The sequence below is a fragment of the Denticeps clupeoides genome, chromosome 14 (assembly GCF_900700375.1).
Source record: "Denticeps clupeoides chromosome 14, fDenClu1.1, whole genome shotgun sequence".
Lineage (NCBI taxonomy): Eukaryota > Metazoa > Chordata > Actinopteri > Clupeiformes > Denticipitidae > Denticeps > Denticeps clupeoides.
This window is the reverse complement of record NC_041720.1, coordinates 6,861,630-6,878,744: the sequence shown is the minus strand read 5'-3', so window position 1 is coordinate 6,878,744 and position 17,115 is coordinate 6,861,630. Positions and strand designations below refer to the sequence as shown.

At 46.7% G+C, this 17,115-nt stretch overlaps 2 protein-coding genes across 5 annotated transcripts; both read left to right on the top strand.

The window, feature by feature from the left end:
* The first annotated feature begins 279 nt into the window (after positions 1-279).
* On the top strand, positions 280-4,407 carry fbxo30b (F-box protein 30b). 3 transcript variants are annotated; one of them, XM_029002498.1, is made up of 3 exons: positions 280-441; positions 1,514-3,537; positions 4,117-4,407. In XM_029002498.1, the coding sequence occupies exons 2-3, from the start codon at positions 1,531-1,533 to the stop codon at positions 4,300-4,302; spliced, it is 2,193 nt and encodes a 730-aa protein (XP_028858331.1). In that variant the 5' UTR covers positions 280-441; positions 1,514-1,530; the 3' UTR covers positions 4,303-4,407. The 3 variants fall into 3 exon arrangements, with proteins under 3 accessions (XP_028858331.1, XP_028858332.1, XP_028858333.1); XM_029002499.1 differs by lacking the exon at positions 280-441 and adding an exon at positions 637-1,235; XM_029002500.1 differs by lacking the exon at positions 280-441 and adding an exon at positions 1,276-1,352.
* Positions 4,408-7,489: 3,082 nt separating this feature from the next.
* Positions 7,490-16,021, top strand: epm2a (EPM2A glucan phosphatase, laforin). 2 transcript variants are annotated; one of them, XM_029002521.1, is made up of 4 exons: positions 7,490-7,777; positions 10,506-10,680; positions 13,124-13,368; positions 15,386-16,021. In XM_029002521.1, the coding sequence occupies exons 1-4, from the start codon at positions 7,528-7,530 to the stop codon at positions 15,667-15,669; spliced, it is 954 nt and encodes a 317-aa protein (XP_028858354.1). In that variant the 5' UTR covers positions 7,490-7,527; the 3' UTR covers positions 15,670-16,021. The 2 variants fall into 2 exon arrangements, with proteins under 2 accessions (XP_028858354.1, XP_028858355.1); XM_029002522.1 differs by having other exon boundaries at positions 7,644-7,853.
* The last annotated feature ends 1,094 nt before the right edge of the window (positions 16,022-17,115 follow it).

The following is a 17,115-nucleotide window of genomic DNA, read 5'->3' as shown; positions in this document are numbered from 1 at the left end:
TCACTTCACTTCATAATTGACCAATAACCAAGATGAAAAACAGGCCCAACTAGTTATCTGGCTGATACTGACTAGTTGGGTAGAAATACGGTCCTAATTCATGTTAAGACGCGTTTAATTAATCAAAATGCATTCAGCCTTTGCGATTATTTCTGAACTATGAGGACGACTTTGTACGACGAGTTCGTTTAGAATAAGCGGACCTGGCAACGCGTCAGACTCGCTTTAAACTCTTCAGAATGTTTTTTTTAAACTTTCCTTTTCCTGTTGCGGGGAGGAGACGCGAGCTGATGACGACACTAATCTGCGCCAGGTCGGGAGAAGATTCCGGATCGGATAAAAACATAAACTCAAGGATGCGGGACGTTTTTGTTGGTTAAACCAGAGCGCCTGTCCGCGTTGGAGCCCGTCAGAGTCGAGGAGTGTCCGTGTCGTGCTGCGGTAAGGAGCTTTTCCGTCCCGGGTTCCTTTCCGGACGGGAGCGAGGAGTTTGGCTGTGGTCCGCAAGTCGGTTTCTCGGTCTTTATATCGCCCGGTGCTCACTTTTTTTTAAAAAAAGTCCTCCGCGGGTCCACGCAGGTCCCGGCAGCCCCCGCCTCGCCCGATCCGACGTTACAACGAGGTCGCCGCGCCGCGATGTTGGTTAAACTGGACACGGGGCTCGAGTTACGCGCCAGCATTTCACGTTTAAGATCCTTAATCAACTTAATCAGCGAGGCCGCTGCCTGTCCGACGTGGACAGTCTGGCTGGCTGGGACATTTCTGAGCTTTCATCGGTGTTGTTAGAAACTTTTGACGGCTGCCACGTCTGGTTTGTTTACCATATTTCAAAAAGTCGCCCACTGTTTCCGGTCAACATTGACCACACGTGCGCTACTGGCTCAGAACGCCGACCAACCAGCATCCAGCAAGGGGTCAGTAATTAATGTCCACAACTGAAGGTGCTTTATTACAGTCCGTCTGAAGTCGTCCCCAGTGACGTATGAAGACACGCCGCGACGCGTCATGCTCTGGAAGCCACGCCCACCGCGTTTTACGGCGTGTTGCGCAAAGGTGTCTTCATGTCAACAAACTTATTTAAAGATTATGCACGAGGGGATGTACTTCCCAGAAGGTTTTCGGACAGAATTCGGAATTTTCTCAGAACACTAAAGTCACCAGGAGACATTTAAGGAAAATTGAGAATGTGGGCGGGGCTTGACTGGCCTTCTGTACACAGGACCCTTATGCTGAACGTATGATTATTAATTTATTCGAATTTATCATATTCCTGATTCCGGTGGAGCTCGCCTATTGATTGTCATTACAACTAAAACGATGACGACTTGACACTAAAGATTCATGGAGATTTAGTGAGTGGCCACACCTCTAGTGACAAAAATTATTGACAGGAATTTTGTAATGCATTGATATTAGACTATTACCAGTACTTATTTTGCGTTTGTGTTTAGAATATATTGACGAGTATTTATTTTTGAGTCAAGTTGTGGTGTCGTGGTGTGTGTTCCCACAGATTCTCTCTCCTCCCAGATGGACTGGCCGCACACCCACTGCGAGAGCTGCGTGAACCGCCGATGCTCTGCCACGTTCTGCAAGGTCACTTCCTGTGCGATGGCGTGCGGGGCCATGTTCCACGCCTGCAAGCTGGAGGAGCACGCGCTCCTGTGCCCGCTGGAGAGGGTGCCCTGCCTGAACCGGGCTTCTGGCTGCAAAATGCTGCTTCCTCGCGCCAGGATAGCCACTCACCTGCCTGCCTGCCCGGCCAGCGTGGTCCGCTGCAGTATGGAGTGGAACCGCTGGCCCGTCAGAGAGGAGGACCGGAGCAAGGGAGAGAACGTCCCTGCGGGGGAGCAGCAGCTGGACATGGCGCTCGCCCTGCAGGACCAGAGAACCTTCCTCTCCTCGCTCGAGCTCATCTCCGCGGCAACTGTGAGTCGCGCCGCCGAGGCGGATCCGCCCCCGAGAGAAGAGGAGGGTGAGAGCGAGGAGAGAATGGAGGAGGTGAAAGAGGGTGCGCTCCCCAGCACCTCCAAGGAGACCCTGGTGAACGGGATCAGCGCCCTGAAGGACGACCATTTAGAGGAACTTTACCAGACCGCCGTCCAGACGACCAGAAGCCTCGCAGCGGCCCTCAACATCCTCATTAACACACACAACTTGCATACACAAGCGTCAGGCATCCAGTCACAAGCGTTAGAACCATCAGACTCGGCTGCTTTTGTCATGCAGGACGACTGTCGCCATGGAGACACAGAGGACTGGACGGCTGGAATGAAGGACGCTCACGTTGTTAGCGGCAGTGAAGCCGCCAACGCGAACAGCTTAATAAACTACAACAGTGACAATAAGGATCTGAGCGTTTTGGGGGCGGGGCTGCAGCAGGACCTTATCTCCGCCAATCAGCCAATCATAGCAGCCGCTGCTAACTCCGACAGCCACTTCCACCAATCGGCACGCTTGGCGGTAACAAACAGGGAGAGTCAAAATAGCAACATGGTTGCCCACGTGGACGTGTCTCCTCCTGACGACGAGTCGGACGCCGTGGAGGCTACAGAGTACCACAACAGCAGTGCACCCTGGGAAGTCACAGCGAGGCGCCCTGTGTTTGCTGTGCCTTTCATCGCCGGCCAGAGCGGGGTATATGCCTGGCGGCGACAGCTGCAGCCCTTCCTGCCGTCCCGCCTGCTTCCCAGACCTACTGCCGCTAAGGAGGACAAGGCCACTGACACCTCAGAGCTGGGGGCGTGGCTCCCACGGGACCCGCTGAGGTTGTCGGACCTAGACGGAGTGACCCTGGCCCTGATGCTGGCGTGCGTGGAGGGGGAGTCGGCGCTGGGGAGGGGCGTTTCCGCCACGGAGTTCACTCTCGGAGGCGTACACTGCCACACCGCGTGCCAGACCCACGCCCTGCCCGCCGGCGTCCTGGCGTCGGCCACTGCGGTGGGGGAGGTGGCGTCGGCGTCGGCCTGCGACCGCGCGACGTCGAGGGTGTGTGAGCCCAGCCAGTTCTGCACGCTGCGCCTCCCCGTCCACACGCACAGGCACACGTACGCCCGCGCCCCGCACATCACGCGGGAGGGCGCCATGTTCACGTTCGAGTGCGGCCACCTTCTCAGGCGGGATGAGTTCGCCTGGCACTTCCGCAATGTCCACGGCGACCTGCACGCAGGGCTGAGTGGGTGGGTGGAGCAGCGGTGCCCGCTGGCTGCGTACGGCTGCTCCTACTCGCAGCGGAGGCTCTGCCCGCCCCGGGCCAGTGTGGTGCACGACCCTCACCTGCGGGCGTTCGGAGTCCGTCCTCACCTCTCCGCCGCCACCCCCACCCATGACCAGGACTACCTGAGCTCCCTGCCCTCGGAGCTGCTGCGCCACCTGGCGCGCTACCTGGATGGGTTCAGCTTGTGCCAGCTGTCCCAGGTGTCGCGGACGCTCAGGGCCACCTGCGCCAGCCTGCTGCCCACTCATGGGATGGTCGTGGTGCGATGGGAGAGGCAACGTCGTACCGATGGCACCTACACCTGGCAGGTCCGAGACAAGGTACGACTTCCAAATGTCCGACACAGGGCTTTATCGTCACAGTCATATGAGACCCCCACCCTCTATTTTGACTTATTGGTGTTCCAGGTGAAGTGTGTAGTGTTTAGAAGTGTATTTTTAATTCTGGGTAACTGAAAACTCAGTAGTTACAGGGACAGTCCCCCCCCTGGAGACACTCACTCAGGGACACAATGGTGGGATTTGAACCTGGGTCTTTTGGTTCATAAGCGAGTGTCTTGCCACTACTAGCCTTTTCCAAAGGCTTAGAATTAGCCCTTTATCTGCCGCATAAATTGGGGTGTTCGGTTTATTCTGTTAGAAAAACCATACACGCAGTAAGAAAGAAAGGACATGGAAATAATTGGTGCTTGTTCAGAGCTTGACTGAAGCTGGATTTGAGTGTGGAGCCTCTATTGCAGATGTGGGGGACGGGGGGACGGACGTACCGGAAGCAAGTTTTTAACCTGTGGAAGATGTGCACTGCAAATTCTTTACAAAAATTATGCCATAATTTGACATTCTTGCATTTCAGTGCATGTTTTTGTTGTATAACCAGTTTGATGCTTTGTGTGTCCGCAGATCTGGCGTTTCAGCACAGCCTTCAGTCCAGTGGAGCGCTGGGCGTTCTCAGACGCCCCCAGCCTGGCCAATCACCTGCAGAGTTGCCCTTTCAACACTGTCGAACGCCACCTGGAGGCGGTGGCGCTGCCCTGCATGGGCACCCAGCGCCAGCTCACCAGGCACAACCTCAGACCCGTGTCCTGACTACACGTCTCGCACCCGTTTACACGTCCTCGTCTAATAAACATACATGCACATTCATATCTCATAACTACAAACAGTAAAAACTAATGAAACATCTAACCAGTACCGGAAATAAAGTTTTTTTTTTTTTTTTTTTTTTTTTTTTTTTTTAGATGTCATTTTACTGTAAAATGTTTGAGACGCTGTCCAAGGGTTGTATTTTTGACGGCACAAACTCATCTTGGTCTTTGTCAGCTGTTTGTCTTCTAGGTCTTCAGCAATAAATATGGGCTAACAAGAAAAAGCAGCACGAAGGCGGTGGAGAGCTGGCTTGCACTTTCTTGTTCACTTGAATTATAATTTTTTTTTTTTTATGTTTTGTTTTTATTTCATTTTGATAACGTGGAGGATGTGCAGTGTGCCCGCCGTGCTGAGACGTTTGTGCTGTGTGTAGCACTGTTCAAATACAGCCCTGTGTGTTCATGTGTGTTTTAATATGCAACTGTTGACAAAAGAATGATAACTTTTTTTTGGACATGCCAGTACATGTAGTGCTAGGGCTTCCACAGCAGCGTGAGTGTTTATATGTGTGTCTGTGTGAAGGGAGTGTGTATCAGTACTTTAAAGCCTTGGTTCACTAAACACTATAGCTGTGGCAGATTATTTTAGCATGTGTAAAACCCAAACATTATTATTTGATGAAAGTCAGTTTAAAAAAAAAAAAAAAAGTGTAAGCCTTGACTTCACTACTGTGTGTGTTTGTGTGAGCGTGTAAATGGGGTTGTGACAAACTCTTGAAAATAGGGCTAAGCTACTTGCTACATTAGTAAGGAGTACATTGTTGAATCCCAAACACAAGCCAAAAAATTCAGGCATGATGTGTGTGTGTGTGTGTTGATGTTTATGTATGCATGTGCACATATGAGAGTGTAATTATATTTTACTGCACTATTTTGTCAATAAAAGTGACCGATGACTAAATCCAGATGCCTCACAGTCGACGTGCATATAAAAAATATTGTTCGGATTATTGTTAGTAGAATGTTTACGCTGAGGTTGTGGCTTTAATAATGAAGACGAGCATAAATGGGATATGATGTATCTAACACTACACTGTGAGAAAGTGAAAGTGAACAAACGCATCGGTCGCACCGTCACAAGATCAATGTTCAGGATTTTCAGGTGATTGCTACTGTAAATATTTGATGCGCTCGTCCCGTCCCCCAGCTGGGGGGACTGGGACGCTGTTCTGAATGTAAGGATGTGATGTAACACGCCTTCTTAAAACAGCCTTTCAAAAGCAGCTCCCTTTAAGTGTGGTGGTTATCCTGCCGAACTGCGTGTTCTAAAGCTGAATTTAAACATGGAGTCTCTGTGATATGTGCTTATTTAAATATGCAGCAAGACTGTCTCGAATCTGGCTGTATGGATGATTCGTACCATATTTGCTTGTCTTCGGGTATGACATGCAGTCCAGAGCCCAGATGCCCCTAATACAACAAGTCCACATACTCATAACAAAGCGTACCCATAATCATGCGGATAATCCTAAACTATTTTTAGTGAAAGTTTACAAATGTAATGACAGACACAAATGAGTAGGTGCACTAGTAAACAGCTTTGATGCTTCATCAATATACTGCCACTTTATGGGAAGTTTAGCATTTTCGTTCATCCGTGGTTCCTGACCACAGGACTGCTGCTGGCTGGATATTTTTGGCCGGTGCACCACTCTCCATAGCAGCAACACTGACGTGTGTTGCCATGTGTCGCTGCTGTGTTATAAATGGGCCATCACCTAAATCTTATCTGGTCACTATTACTGCTTTGTAAGGAAGTGACTTAAGCCCTAGTGGCCTAATGGATAAAGCACTGGCCTCCTAAATCCAGGGATTGTGGGTTCGAGTCCCATCTAGGGTGATGCGCAGCAGAAGCATTCTGGGCCCATAATCCAGAGGTTGATGGAGTGTAACCATCCTCTGCTAATTTCTTCTTGGGGCAGTGGTGTTTATGGAAGCGGCCCCGTAATCAGAAGGTTGACGGTTTGAATCCTGACCTGCTGAGGTGCCACTGAGCAGAGCACTGTCCCCACACACTGCTCCTTGTGTGCTTTGCTGCATTGTGTTTCACAATGACAACGTATTTAACTGTGTAAATAAATTAATTAACAAGAAAGGAGACTGAAGAGAAAATACGTAATATTAATAATGCAACCACTACCCTACATACATGCCAGTTTTATTATCATATTCATATTTTAGCAGCAGCAGGAATTAATTCATTTATATATGTTTCATATTATATAAGAAACTCTTGATGTATATATCAAGAGTTTCTTTACCCAGTCAAAATGTTGAAGTACCCTTTAATATTAAATCCACTACAGAACATTGATCAGATCCACATTTTTTCTCATCACAAGAAAGCAAGTGCAAAACTAAATTAAGCAACATTAGGAAAAAGTCACAGGTTTATGAAAGTGGTAAAAAAAGCGAACGTGACTGTTTTTCTCATTTGTGATGCACAGCACGCCACACGTTGCACACAACGAGTCGTATCTTGTGCAACCATTGGTGCAGTGGGCGACCATGAAAAGCGGCCAGGGAGCAGTGTGTGGGGACGGTACCTTGCTCTGGGATTCGAACCACCTTTCTGTTGTGGGTCTGCTCCCTTGGCTGCTCCACAGTTTATGCCAAGTTATGGGGACTGTCCGTCCCCTGGGAAGTCTGCTCATGTACACATTCGGTTTACAGTATGTGACTAAAACTGAGATGGATAAAACTATTATCACTTTTCTGGCTCGTACCTGGTTTCTTATCTTTACACAACAAATGTGCTTCTCACCATTGTTTCAAGGGTATTTAATGTTGAAAAATTGTGCACGCAAGCTCTCATCGCCATATTTATATTTTATTTCTTGCATTGTGCGTTTAAAAGACGGAAGGTAAATCTTGCTGAATTGTCCCCCCCTAGTGGCGAAACGTCAGTATTGCAGTGTGGTGAGCAGCGTTTAAGGTGGAACGGGAAAAGTGGAATTAGGAGCTTTCGTCGTGTTTTCAGCGTGTTTTCGGCATGCTTGGCTGGTCTTGGACCGGTCGCGGCGTCTCCGCGTGGTCAGGTCCTAGTAAACGTCGCAACGTCCCCACACACGCTCGTCGTCCGCCGCTCTTCTCGCCCTCTAGCCGCGCGTTATCTCGCGTTATCTCGCGAGATCGTCCGTCGGCAACGTCGCCACGTCTCGCCGCGATGCTGCTCCGCTTCGGCGTGGTTGTGACCGCGGAGCGCGCCGGCGTCGAGGTGCTCGTGTCCGGCTCGCCGGACGAGCTGGGCCGCTGGGACCCGGCGCGCGCCCTGCCCCTGAGTGTCGCGCGCGGCGCGCCCCAGTCGCCGCGCGAGCCGCGCCTGTGGGTGGGCAACGCGCGCCTCGCGCCGCCGCGCCCGGGCCGCTTCTGGTTCAAGTTCATCCAGCGGGTCGGCGGGGAGACCGTCTGGGAAGGTACCCGACAATTCCACGCTGCCGCCTCACAGTACGTTACATGTCGGTGGCGCCCTGGGGCGCAGGAGTAAGAAAGGTGATTTGGACCTGCGACTAACTTGACTAGGTCTGACACCAAATTAACATTCCAACCACAGTCAAAGCTCGCAAATTCCACGCGGGACTACTTCACAGACTGGTTGGAAGAAAGGGAGGTCATGCAGCACCATTCTCTGCCAGCCTCTTAATAAATAGGGGCTCCAGTTTACATAATCACTGCTCTGTACCGTTACTTTTACAGCATTCATCAGGCGCCCTGATCCAGAGCGGCTTACAATCAGTAGTGACAGGGACAGTCCCCGCCGGAGACACTCACAGTTAAGTGACTCACTCAGGGACACAATGGTAGTAAGTGGGGGTTGAACCTGCGACTCCCAGGTCCCTGGTCAGGGAATATAATAGGAAAAAAAAATAAAATCACCCAGCACAATGACTGAACTAATCAGTCTCTTCAATATTCACTTATTATTCAATGTTAGCAAATTTAGCCATGAGATAATTACCATTTTAAAATAAGAACATTCATTACAGTCTTACTGAAACATTACATTACGCTCCAATACTCTTTATTTCAGGGTCTTTCATTAGAGAATGGAAGACTGGGACATGCATTTAGAAAGGCGCTTTATACCAGTAGGTGGCAGAAGAGCTCAAGCAATGGGCGCATCACCATCTTGGTGTCTTCATGTCCACATGTGTCCAATCACAACAACAGATAAGTCACAGTTGTGTAAGAATAAGTGCAGGGACAGAGACTTTTGGTTCTGAAACGCAGAGGCACTGCAAGCATCTGCAGACGTCCCTTAAAAAGACACGACTCGGTCCATCCGTCTCATTCTTGTAACCTTTTAGTTTTGGCCTTCCCTCGTCCTGTTGCTTTTGGCAGAAATTATGGCTTGTCATTTGGAAGCATGCATCAGACATGCATCATCACAAGAGCAGAGTTTCTGGAGCTCTCCTAAAGGCCAGGAAATTCTGCACAGTCACAATCGCTTTAATCACTTTACTTACCTCCAGAATTAAGAACATTTATTGTCTTGCGGGATATTTTATTGTTACAGTGTTGTCCAACAAATTGTCCTAGGCAAGCAAGCTAAATAAGATGGGTAAACATATGATATTAGCATCATAATGATGTAAAACATTTTCTGTTAAAAGGTTCCGTAATTGTTCGGGGCTCCTGCGATCCCAGATGTATTTTTCAGCTGTCAAATATTTCTCAGCAGCGTTCACGCGAGGGTTCGTCAGTACGTGATGAACCAGGAATTGAAAATGTACACATTTCAGGTACATTAGGTGATTAAAAACCTCCGCAGGATGGATGGAAGGGAAGTGGAGAAAATCGCTGCAGTAAAAGTCCCTGAAATTCCTGCAAACGAGCGCCATGGACAGACGTGAGACAAAGACGAGTCTTTTTGGCAGTGCCCACCACCGGCAAGCTGGCTCTCGTCTTTTGGAAAAGATGTAACGGATGATACCCGGGGTTGGACGCGCCAAATGGATGACCGATGTCCAGGGGGGGGACGGTCCTGTGTCCTGGGAAGAGGCCAGTTATCAGGACAACCTTCACATTTCAATTCTCTGCTTTGTGCTGAATAGGACAACAGGTCTGTAGTGCGGCCAGACGACTCTAAATATCTTCATCATCCTGATGTGGGCTGTCGGAGGATATCTCTGGGTCGGTCCTGGGAGGAAGTTATTCCCGCTTTGAGAATAACTGCAATAAACGGACTGATAAAAGGAGCGCATTGCGCTGTATAAATATAACGTATTGTCGTTAGTGGTAGTCGCCTAGCGGGAAGTGGAACATGACAGCAAGGTCTCTCCCCGCCCCTGTGTGCCTGAGAGAGAGAGAGACACTTAACCTGGACTTCCTCCAGAGAAATGAACCTGCATCTCGAGAACGTTAATCCACTCTGGATCCACTCGGCCAAAGGAGCTAATGGAACGGAAATCTGGAATAGGGGCTGTGCGGGGTCCAGAAACGACAGGAGAAATGCGGATCCAGATTCTCCGGAACATCCGCCTGGTAGTTTGGTCCGAGAGGGGTGCAGAGTTTTACGGCTGTGCGGCGCACCTCGCCCGATCCGGCCCAGCGTCGGCGTCGCCTCGTGATGAATATCCACTCGATACGGGGGGCCTGGCCCCGCTGCGGAGCGCCGTTCATTTATCACGAGAGCGCAGGTTATAACTCCACTAATTCTTCCCGCTCTTCTCTTCACGTACGCTAAATTGGCCTAGGAGATGGTAATTATTCCCGCGCACTAGTGATTATTGGTGAGTGTGTTGTGTTTGTTTAAGAGTTCATTAGTCAGGCTCGAAGGAAATTAACAGAGTTTGCCCAGAGTGCCAGATGAACCTGATCTTAAAGAGGTGGAGAAAAGAGAGGGAACGTGACGCGGAAAGGAAAGTGAAAGGGGAAGGGGAAATGAAGAGAAATGAAGCGCCAGAGAATGAGGTGTCAACTTGTTGACCTTCCAGAACTATCTACTCACACACACACACTATACCTTTCGGCCGAACTAACTTCATTATACACTCCCTCAATGACCTTTATTCTTCCATGCATGCTCACACACTGAATGTCACCTGCTCACCTAAGCGCGTGCACCACACACAATCTCCAATCGCCATGCACATGCCATGCAATGTAGATTTTTGTGCCTTTTGTGTTGCATCAATGAAACAGGCAACGGGCCCCATCACGACCGTTGCTTTTCGTATGACGAGCAGAATGTGGTGGATGGAGTGTACTGCAATCCGATTGGCCACTGGATTGAGGGGAGCGGGCACACGGACGAGATGAAGCACACCACCGACTTCTACTTCAGCATTGCTGGAGCACAGGCCATGCATTTCTCACAGTAGGTAGACAATATATAACATACCAACATACAACATATGCATGTGTGTACAAAAAAAAAATGGGACCAACCTTGTTGGGTTGTATCCTGTTAACATGCCAGGTATGTATTCAGAGACTAGTTGCAGAAATCTAATTAACTAGAAGCCCGTGTTCAGATTTTACTACTGGACGAATGCACTCTCGACAAAATGAATCCAGCAGCATTCTAAATTAACTGCGGCTGTTTTTAATGGTCTTTTTGGGAAGTCCGAATAATTAATATTAGGATATGCACTCACATACTCCGTACTGAAAAGGACAGTTTTTGCTGGTCGTACATGTTTTCCCTGTTACAGCAGTGCTTTCAAAATGAAGCTAAGTTATAAACTGATGAGGGTTAAATGAAAGACCAGAGGAGAACATTTCGAAGGGAATGAATGGGAGTGTGTGACACTGGTTAGTACATCTTCATGTAAGGATCAATATAAATCTAGTGATCTGGAAGAGGTTATGTTTTTGTATTAAAGGTGTACTTTAAATGTGAGAAAGAGGTTCAAATATACAAATGTAAGTAAATAGATAAGATAAGATAAGATCAACCTAACCAATGCTTTTCAGCAAAGTTGTGCCATTATATATTATATTATTTATAGATGCCTATCACAACAGAGGAACAAACCATCTGACAGCACATCTCAGTAGCGGCACACCAACCCACACCTTCTAATAAAAACATAATTACATAAGGGAGTGGGCCTTAAACTGAACCCTGTGGAATACCTTGATTTATCATTCTCAGTACTATTCTCATAGAGAATATAGGTTTATGATTATAATATTATAGGTTCGGGACCCTCACAATCCGATACTTGTAACTCACAGGTTAGCATTGCTTGATTGGACATATATATCTATATCTTACATCATAATTTTTTCTTTAAAGACTGTGCCCTCTCTCACACCTTCCCTTTAATCTTGGCACATTTGACAGCACCTTCTAGTATGTCTTTAAGTCATGTGTATTTTAGGCTTACAATTCCCGAATTTAATTTAAAAAGGTGATATCAACTGTCATGGTCAGGGGAGTTTCAAAAAACCTTTGGTCTCATACACCTTTTGTGTCTGTGTGTGTGTTAGCATGCAGACACCATACCATGGACGCTTCAGACTGAACTATTTCAAAGAAGGGCTTTTGTTCTGCAAGGGCTTTGATCACGTTCAGTTTGGACATTGAAACACGCACACACTCACACACACACACACACACACACACTGTCGGGGAATTTACATTCCAGTCTGTGCATCTGTGATTACAATTTCAATTAATCTAAACTTTTGATGACCTCTCTCAGTGGTTGCAAATTTGGCATGAGGGCACTGCTATAGACGTTTAATGGCTTTAATGTGTTTAATTATTATCTTCAAGAGCAACAACCATTCCATTTGACGATATGAGGCTTAAGGGTAGTGGTAGCTGAGTAGGTGACAAGCTGACTGTCACAGTATTAGTACCTTTTTCTCTACAGGGGCTTCATTTGGTAAATATTTACAAGGTAATATCAGTGGACTGGTGAATTGTGTGAAAAGTGAATTGTAATGTACAATTGTAATTGTGTTGATTGTTTAAGTACTACTGCTGTGCAGGTCTATGATCATCTATGTAATCAATGATTATTATCATTATCATTGAATGCTTAATCATTTGCTTGATTTAATTAATGTTATTTGAACAGAACAGAAGGAACTGTACATGGTGGCATATGTGACTGAAGGACAAAAGGAGAAGGTTGGGGTGTTGGGCAGGAAAGTGATGACAGTGGTGTTTTCTCTATGTCAGATGTCCTTGCAACAAGACAAAACATGAGGTCTTGTTCTTGAAGTGCTGAGAATGTAGGGGAAGGGAATCGAATCACTTTAGGTAGAAAGCTTTCGCCCTTCATAACAAGATTGTATGAAGTGCAAACCACTTGAGGTTCATTCGAAACTGGCCACCATAATCAGATTTCTATTAATATCTCTGCATTTGTGAAGGGAAAAAGAACTAAATTCACCTCACAGTGTCTTCTGATTATGAAACATGGTATTTCAAGGCTACATTACAGCTTCTGTAATCTTTTGGCACAACATTGTAAAACTGTTATGGTGTTTTTCGGTGTGAGGTAGTGGTCTTCACTGCTGACCCAGCAGATCAGTGTTTGGCTTAGGTCAGCTTTGTGCGAATCCATAATTTACATAATGCCTTCCCAATTATTGCAGCCTTGTTTTAGAATTTTGCTGCTTCCCTTAGGAAACGTTATTAGCTATTTTGCACACAGATACACAACTGTACAAACCATGCATTACCTACTTAATCATCTCAGTATAGCAGTGTTGACGTCTGTTAGCTGTGCCAATGTGGTTTTGTGCTCTATTTTCAGATAAAAAATAAATGACTCCTTTCCTAAACTTGCCTATTTTTCCAGAGTGCTGCCACGGGTGTGGCTGGGAAGTTGCCCACGTCAGCGGGAACATGTGACGCTGAAACTAAAGTATGAACTAGGTGTTACGGCGGTGATGAACTTCCAAACAGAGTGGGATGTGGTCAACAATTCCTACGGGTGTCGTCTGGACAGTTCCGAGGTCATGACCCCAGAGACCATGATGCACCTGTACAAAGAGAACAACATCGCATATGTCTGGATTCCTACACCAGACATGAGTACTGAGGGTAAACAGACAAACACGTTCACCGTTTTGTATACAGCGGGGAAAATAAGTATTTGACACATCAGCATTTTTATCAGCTAGGGGATTTCTAAGTGGGCTATTGAAACAAAATTTCCACCAGATGTTGCCCTCAAGCCAAATATTGAATTCATACAAAGAAAGCCGAACATTTAAGTATACAAGTTGAGTCATAATAAATAAAGTGAAATGACACAGTTAATGATGATAACAAGGTCCAAAATGGCATAGAAAGCCAGGAGATCACCTGAAATCTGTCAGTATTGAGAGAGAAACCGTGCCCCCTATTGGTATCAGATGCTTTAGTCCTAATTGATGGCCTATAAAGGCTTCTCATTACCCAGCAGGCACGCAGAAAAGACTTCATGATGGGCAAAAGCAAAGAACTCTCCCAAGATCTTCGTAACCTTATCGTTGAAAAGCATTCTGATGGGAATGGTTATAGTCGCATCTCCAGAATGCTGAATGTTCCTGTGAGCACTGTGGGGTCATTATCACCATAAACTGGCCACGATCAGGTGCTCCACGTAAGATCCCTTTCCGAGGAGTCCAAAGAATAATCCGGAGACCAGACCTCTCCAAGAGCCAAGAACCACTCTGGCAGAACTTCAGGAAGACCTTGCATCAGCAGGTACTGTTGTTTCAAAGAAAACTATAAGCAATGCACTGAACCGCCATGGCATCCATGCACGCTCAACACGCAAGACTCCATTACTGAACAAAAAGCAAATTGAGGCTTGGTTAACGTTTGCGAAACAGCATTTGGAGAAGCCTGTGGATTACTTGGAGACTGTAGTATGGTCAGATGAAAGCAAAATTAAACTTTTTGGCTGTCCTTCTACACACCATGTTTGGAGCAAAAAAGGCACTGCCCACCACCCCAAGAACACCATACCAACAGTTAAGTTAGGGGTGTGGAGGCATCATGGTTTGGGGCTGCTTTTCAGCAAGGGGTACAGACTTCATATTATTGAAGGCAGGATAAATGGAGAGATGTACCGGGACATTCTGGATAAAAATCTGCTGCCATCTACCAGAAAGCTGAAAATGAAAAGATGGTGGACATTTCAGCAAGACAATGATCCCAACACAAGGCCAAGGAAACAATAAAGTGGTTTCAAAGAAAGAATATCAAGTTGCTTGAATGGCCCAATCACCTGACCTAAATCCCATAGAAGATTTATGGAGAGAACTCAAGATCAAAGTTCACAAAAGAGGCCCAAGGAACCTTCAAGATTTAAAGACCGTTTGTGTGGAAGAATGGGCCAGGATAACTCCTGAGCAACGCAGACGACTGGTCTCTCCATACAAAAGGCGTCTAGAAGCTGTGATCACCAACAAAGGCTTTTCTGCGAAGTATTAAATAAAGTGTGTTTAATACTTATCCCCTGTGTCATTTCACTTTATTTATTATGGCTCAACTTTTATACTTAAATGTTCTGATATCTTTGTATGAATTCAATATTTGGCTTGAGGGCAATATCTGGTGGAAATTTTGTGTCAATAGCCCACTTAGAAATCCCCTTACTGATAAATATGCTGATGTGTCAAATACTTATTTTCCCCGCTGTATGTTGATTACTGAGAGATTTCATTTCCTGGCAGTATTCCTTTGTTTACGCAGGAGCAAAGGAAAATGCTTGACCTCAACTTACCAACATGCTCCCTGAGGAATAAATGATGTGCTGCTTTTTGGACAGAATGACAGGTTGTTATTCTGAACTATAGTGATACAAGATGAAGTCAAAATTTAGACCAGTTTTTACAGAACAAGGACTGTGTCTAATACAAGCTAGAAGGCAGAAATTGTATGTAGAGGTGGTAGTACCCTAGTGGGCAATACACCTGCCTATGCACGAGAAGACCCCACTTACTACCATTGTGTCCCTGAACAAGTCTCCTATTCTCGAGTGTCTCCATGGGGACTGTCCCTGTAACTCTGGATAATAGCCCCATTAATGTTGTAAATGTGATGCAGTAATGTGTGTCGCCCCCTGCAGGTCGTGTGCGTATGCTGCCCCAAGCAGTGTTGGCTCTGTGGGGCTTGTTGGAGAATGGACACATTGTGTACGTTCACTGTAACGCAGGCGTGGGCCGCTCCACAGCAGCCGTGTGCGGCCTGCTCCGCTACGTGTTGGGATGGAGCATGCGCAAGGTGCAGTACCACCTTGTCAGCAGGAGAGCTGCAGTCTATATTGACGAGGAGGCACTACTACGTGCCCACGATGACTTCCTGTTGAAGTATGGCTGTCTGCGCTCTTCAATCTGCATGTCAGAGTCATGAGGACACTGCCACCCGTTGGCCTGAGGAGAACAAAAATGGCATCCAAAATAGGACCTCCAAGCTAAAGAGGCCACAATGACTTAAAACTAAAAATGTAAAGTTGCAGTCAAGGGCTGCAATAAAATACTGTTAAACACAAGTGGAGAAAGAAGTGTTGTGTGAGGGTGCAATGGCATTAGGAACATTAACAACATTAACTTTACAGTTATTATATTATATTATATTATTAACAATTAAAGCGGTTCCATGGTTGTGTTTTTGGGGGAAGTGTGCATTGGGGCAACACATGAACACCAAGGCCAATTCAGCCACTAATTTCAGGCTTCACACAGAGCATTACACATACATTTAAACAGGGGCTATTGCGAATTGTATATCATTAAGAACTGCTTTTGTGGTGTTAACCCAATGATCAACGTTGTGCAGGTTTTCATAGAATGGCTTCATTATGGAATAACGCCTTCACCCATGCAGCTAAAACTATTTTACCCCCACATCAGAAGTGTCAGATGTTTTAAATTTGCTCGCTATGATCTCATCAATGTGAGATTAATCATTTTGCAACTGAAAGAGCCAGAAAAAAAAGTCGCAGAGGAAGAACTGAGACCAAGGGAAGAGATAAATTGGGTGATATTAAGTGCAGGGGGAGAGAAAGAATTGGCCAGATAAGAGTGTCACTTACCCACAATGCCCCTTGAAGACACTGAACACCAAGGGCAACCGGAACAACCTGTGATTTAGAAGGGGGAAAAACGCTTCTTGTCAAATTATAAACTCTCAAGTACTGAAGGAGCGAAATCTGTAATGCTGACAGCGGGCAGGGTTCTCCTCGCCAAGAAAACATCTTATAAAAAGACACCTGGAGGACCGAGAATGGTGTTTACTGCCGGCGACATGGGGAGCCAGAAAATAAAGGAGGGGAGAAAAAAAAAGAGGACGGTGAGGGACAGCGGAGGCTGTTCCACGAAACCCTCCACTCTCTTTAAAAATCCTGTTTCCATCCACTCATCCTTTGTGCCTCACTTCAAAGCACAACTGGTCTGGAAAGATATCTAGTGCTCTGCATGTGTGTTGGAAGAGGGAAGAACCGCTGTGATGCTGAGCTGTGTGTGTGTGTGTGTGTGTGTGTGTGTGTGTGTGTGTGTGCGTTGGAGTTGTAGCATCCAAGTCATCGGTAGAGACGGATATTAGAGGCTAAATGCTGTCAGGGGCAGAGCGCCAGAGTTTGAGTTTTACACAGACGGCTTCTCAGAGGCTTAACACACAACTCCGCGCAGGCAGTATAAATCACTTATATATGTCTGCAGAGAGTGTGTGTGGGTGCGAGATGTGTGTGTGTTGAGAGAAACTCGATGTGCATGATTGTGTGGGAATGAGAATCTTATGTAAAGTGTGTGTGTGTGTGTAATATAGAGAAACTTACATTAGTGAGATTAGATTATGAGT

Excerpts from the sequence above, each read along its gene's own strand:
- fbxo30b (XM_029002498.1), top strand. The coding sequence starts at position 1,531 with ATGGACTGGCCGCACACCCACTGCGAGAGCTGCGTGAACCGCCGATGC. Across the intron at positions 3,538-4,116 it reads CCTGGCAGGTCCGAGACAAG|ATCTGGCGTTTCAGCACAGC; the intron begins GTACGACTTCCA and ends GTGTGTCCGCAG.
- epm2a (XM_029002521.1), top strand. The coding sequence starts at position 7,528 with ATGCTGCTCCGCTTCGGCGTGGTTGTGACCGCGGAGCGCGCCGGCGTC. Across the intron at positions 7,778-10,505 it reads CGGGGAGACCGTCTGGGAAG|GCAACGGGCCCCATCACGAC; the intron begins GTACCCGACAAT and ends TCAATGAAACAG. Across the intron at positions 13,369-15,385 it reads ACCAGACATGAGTACTGAGG|GTCGTGTGCGTATGCTGCCC; the intron begins GTAAACAGACAA and ends CGCCCCCTGCAG.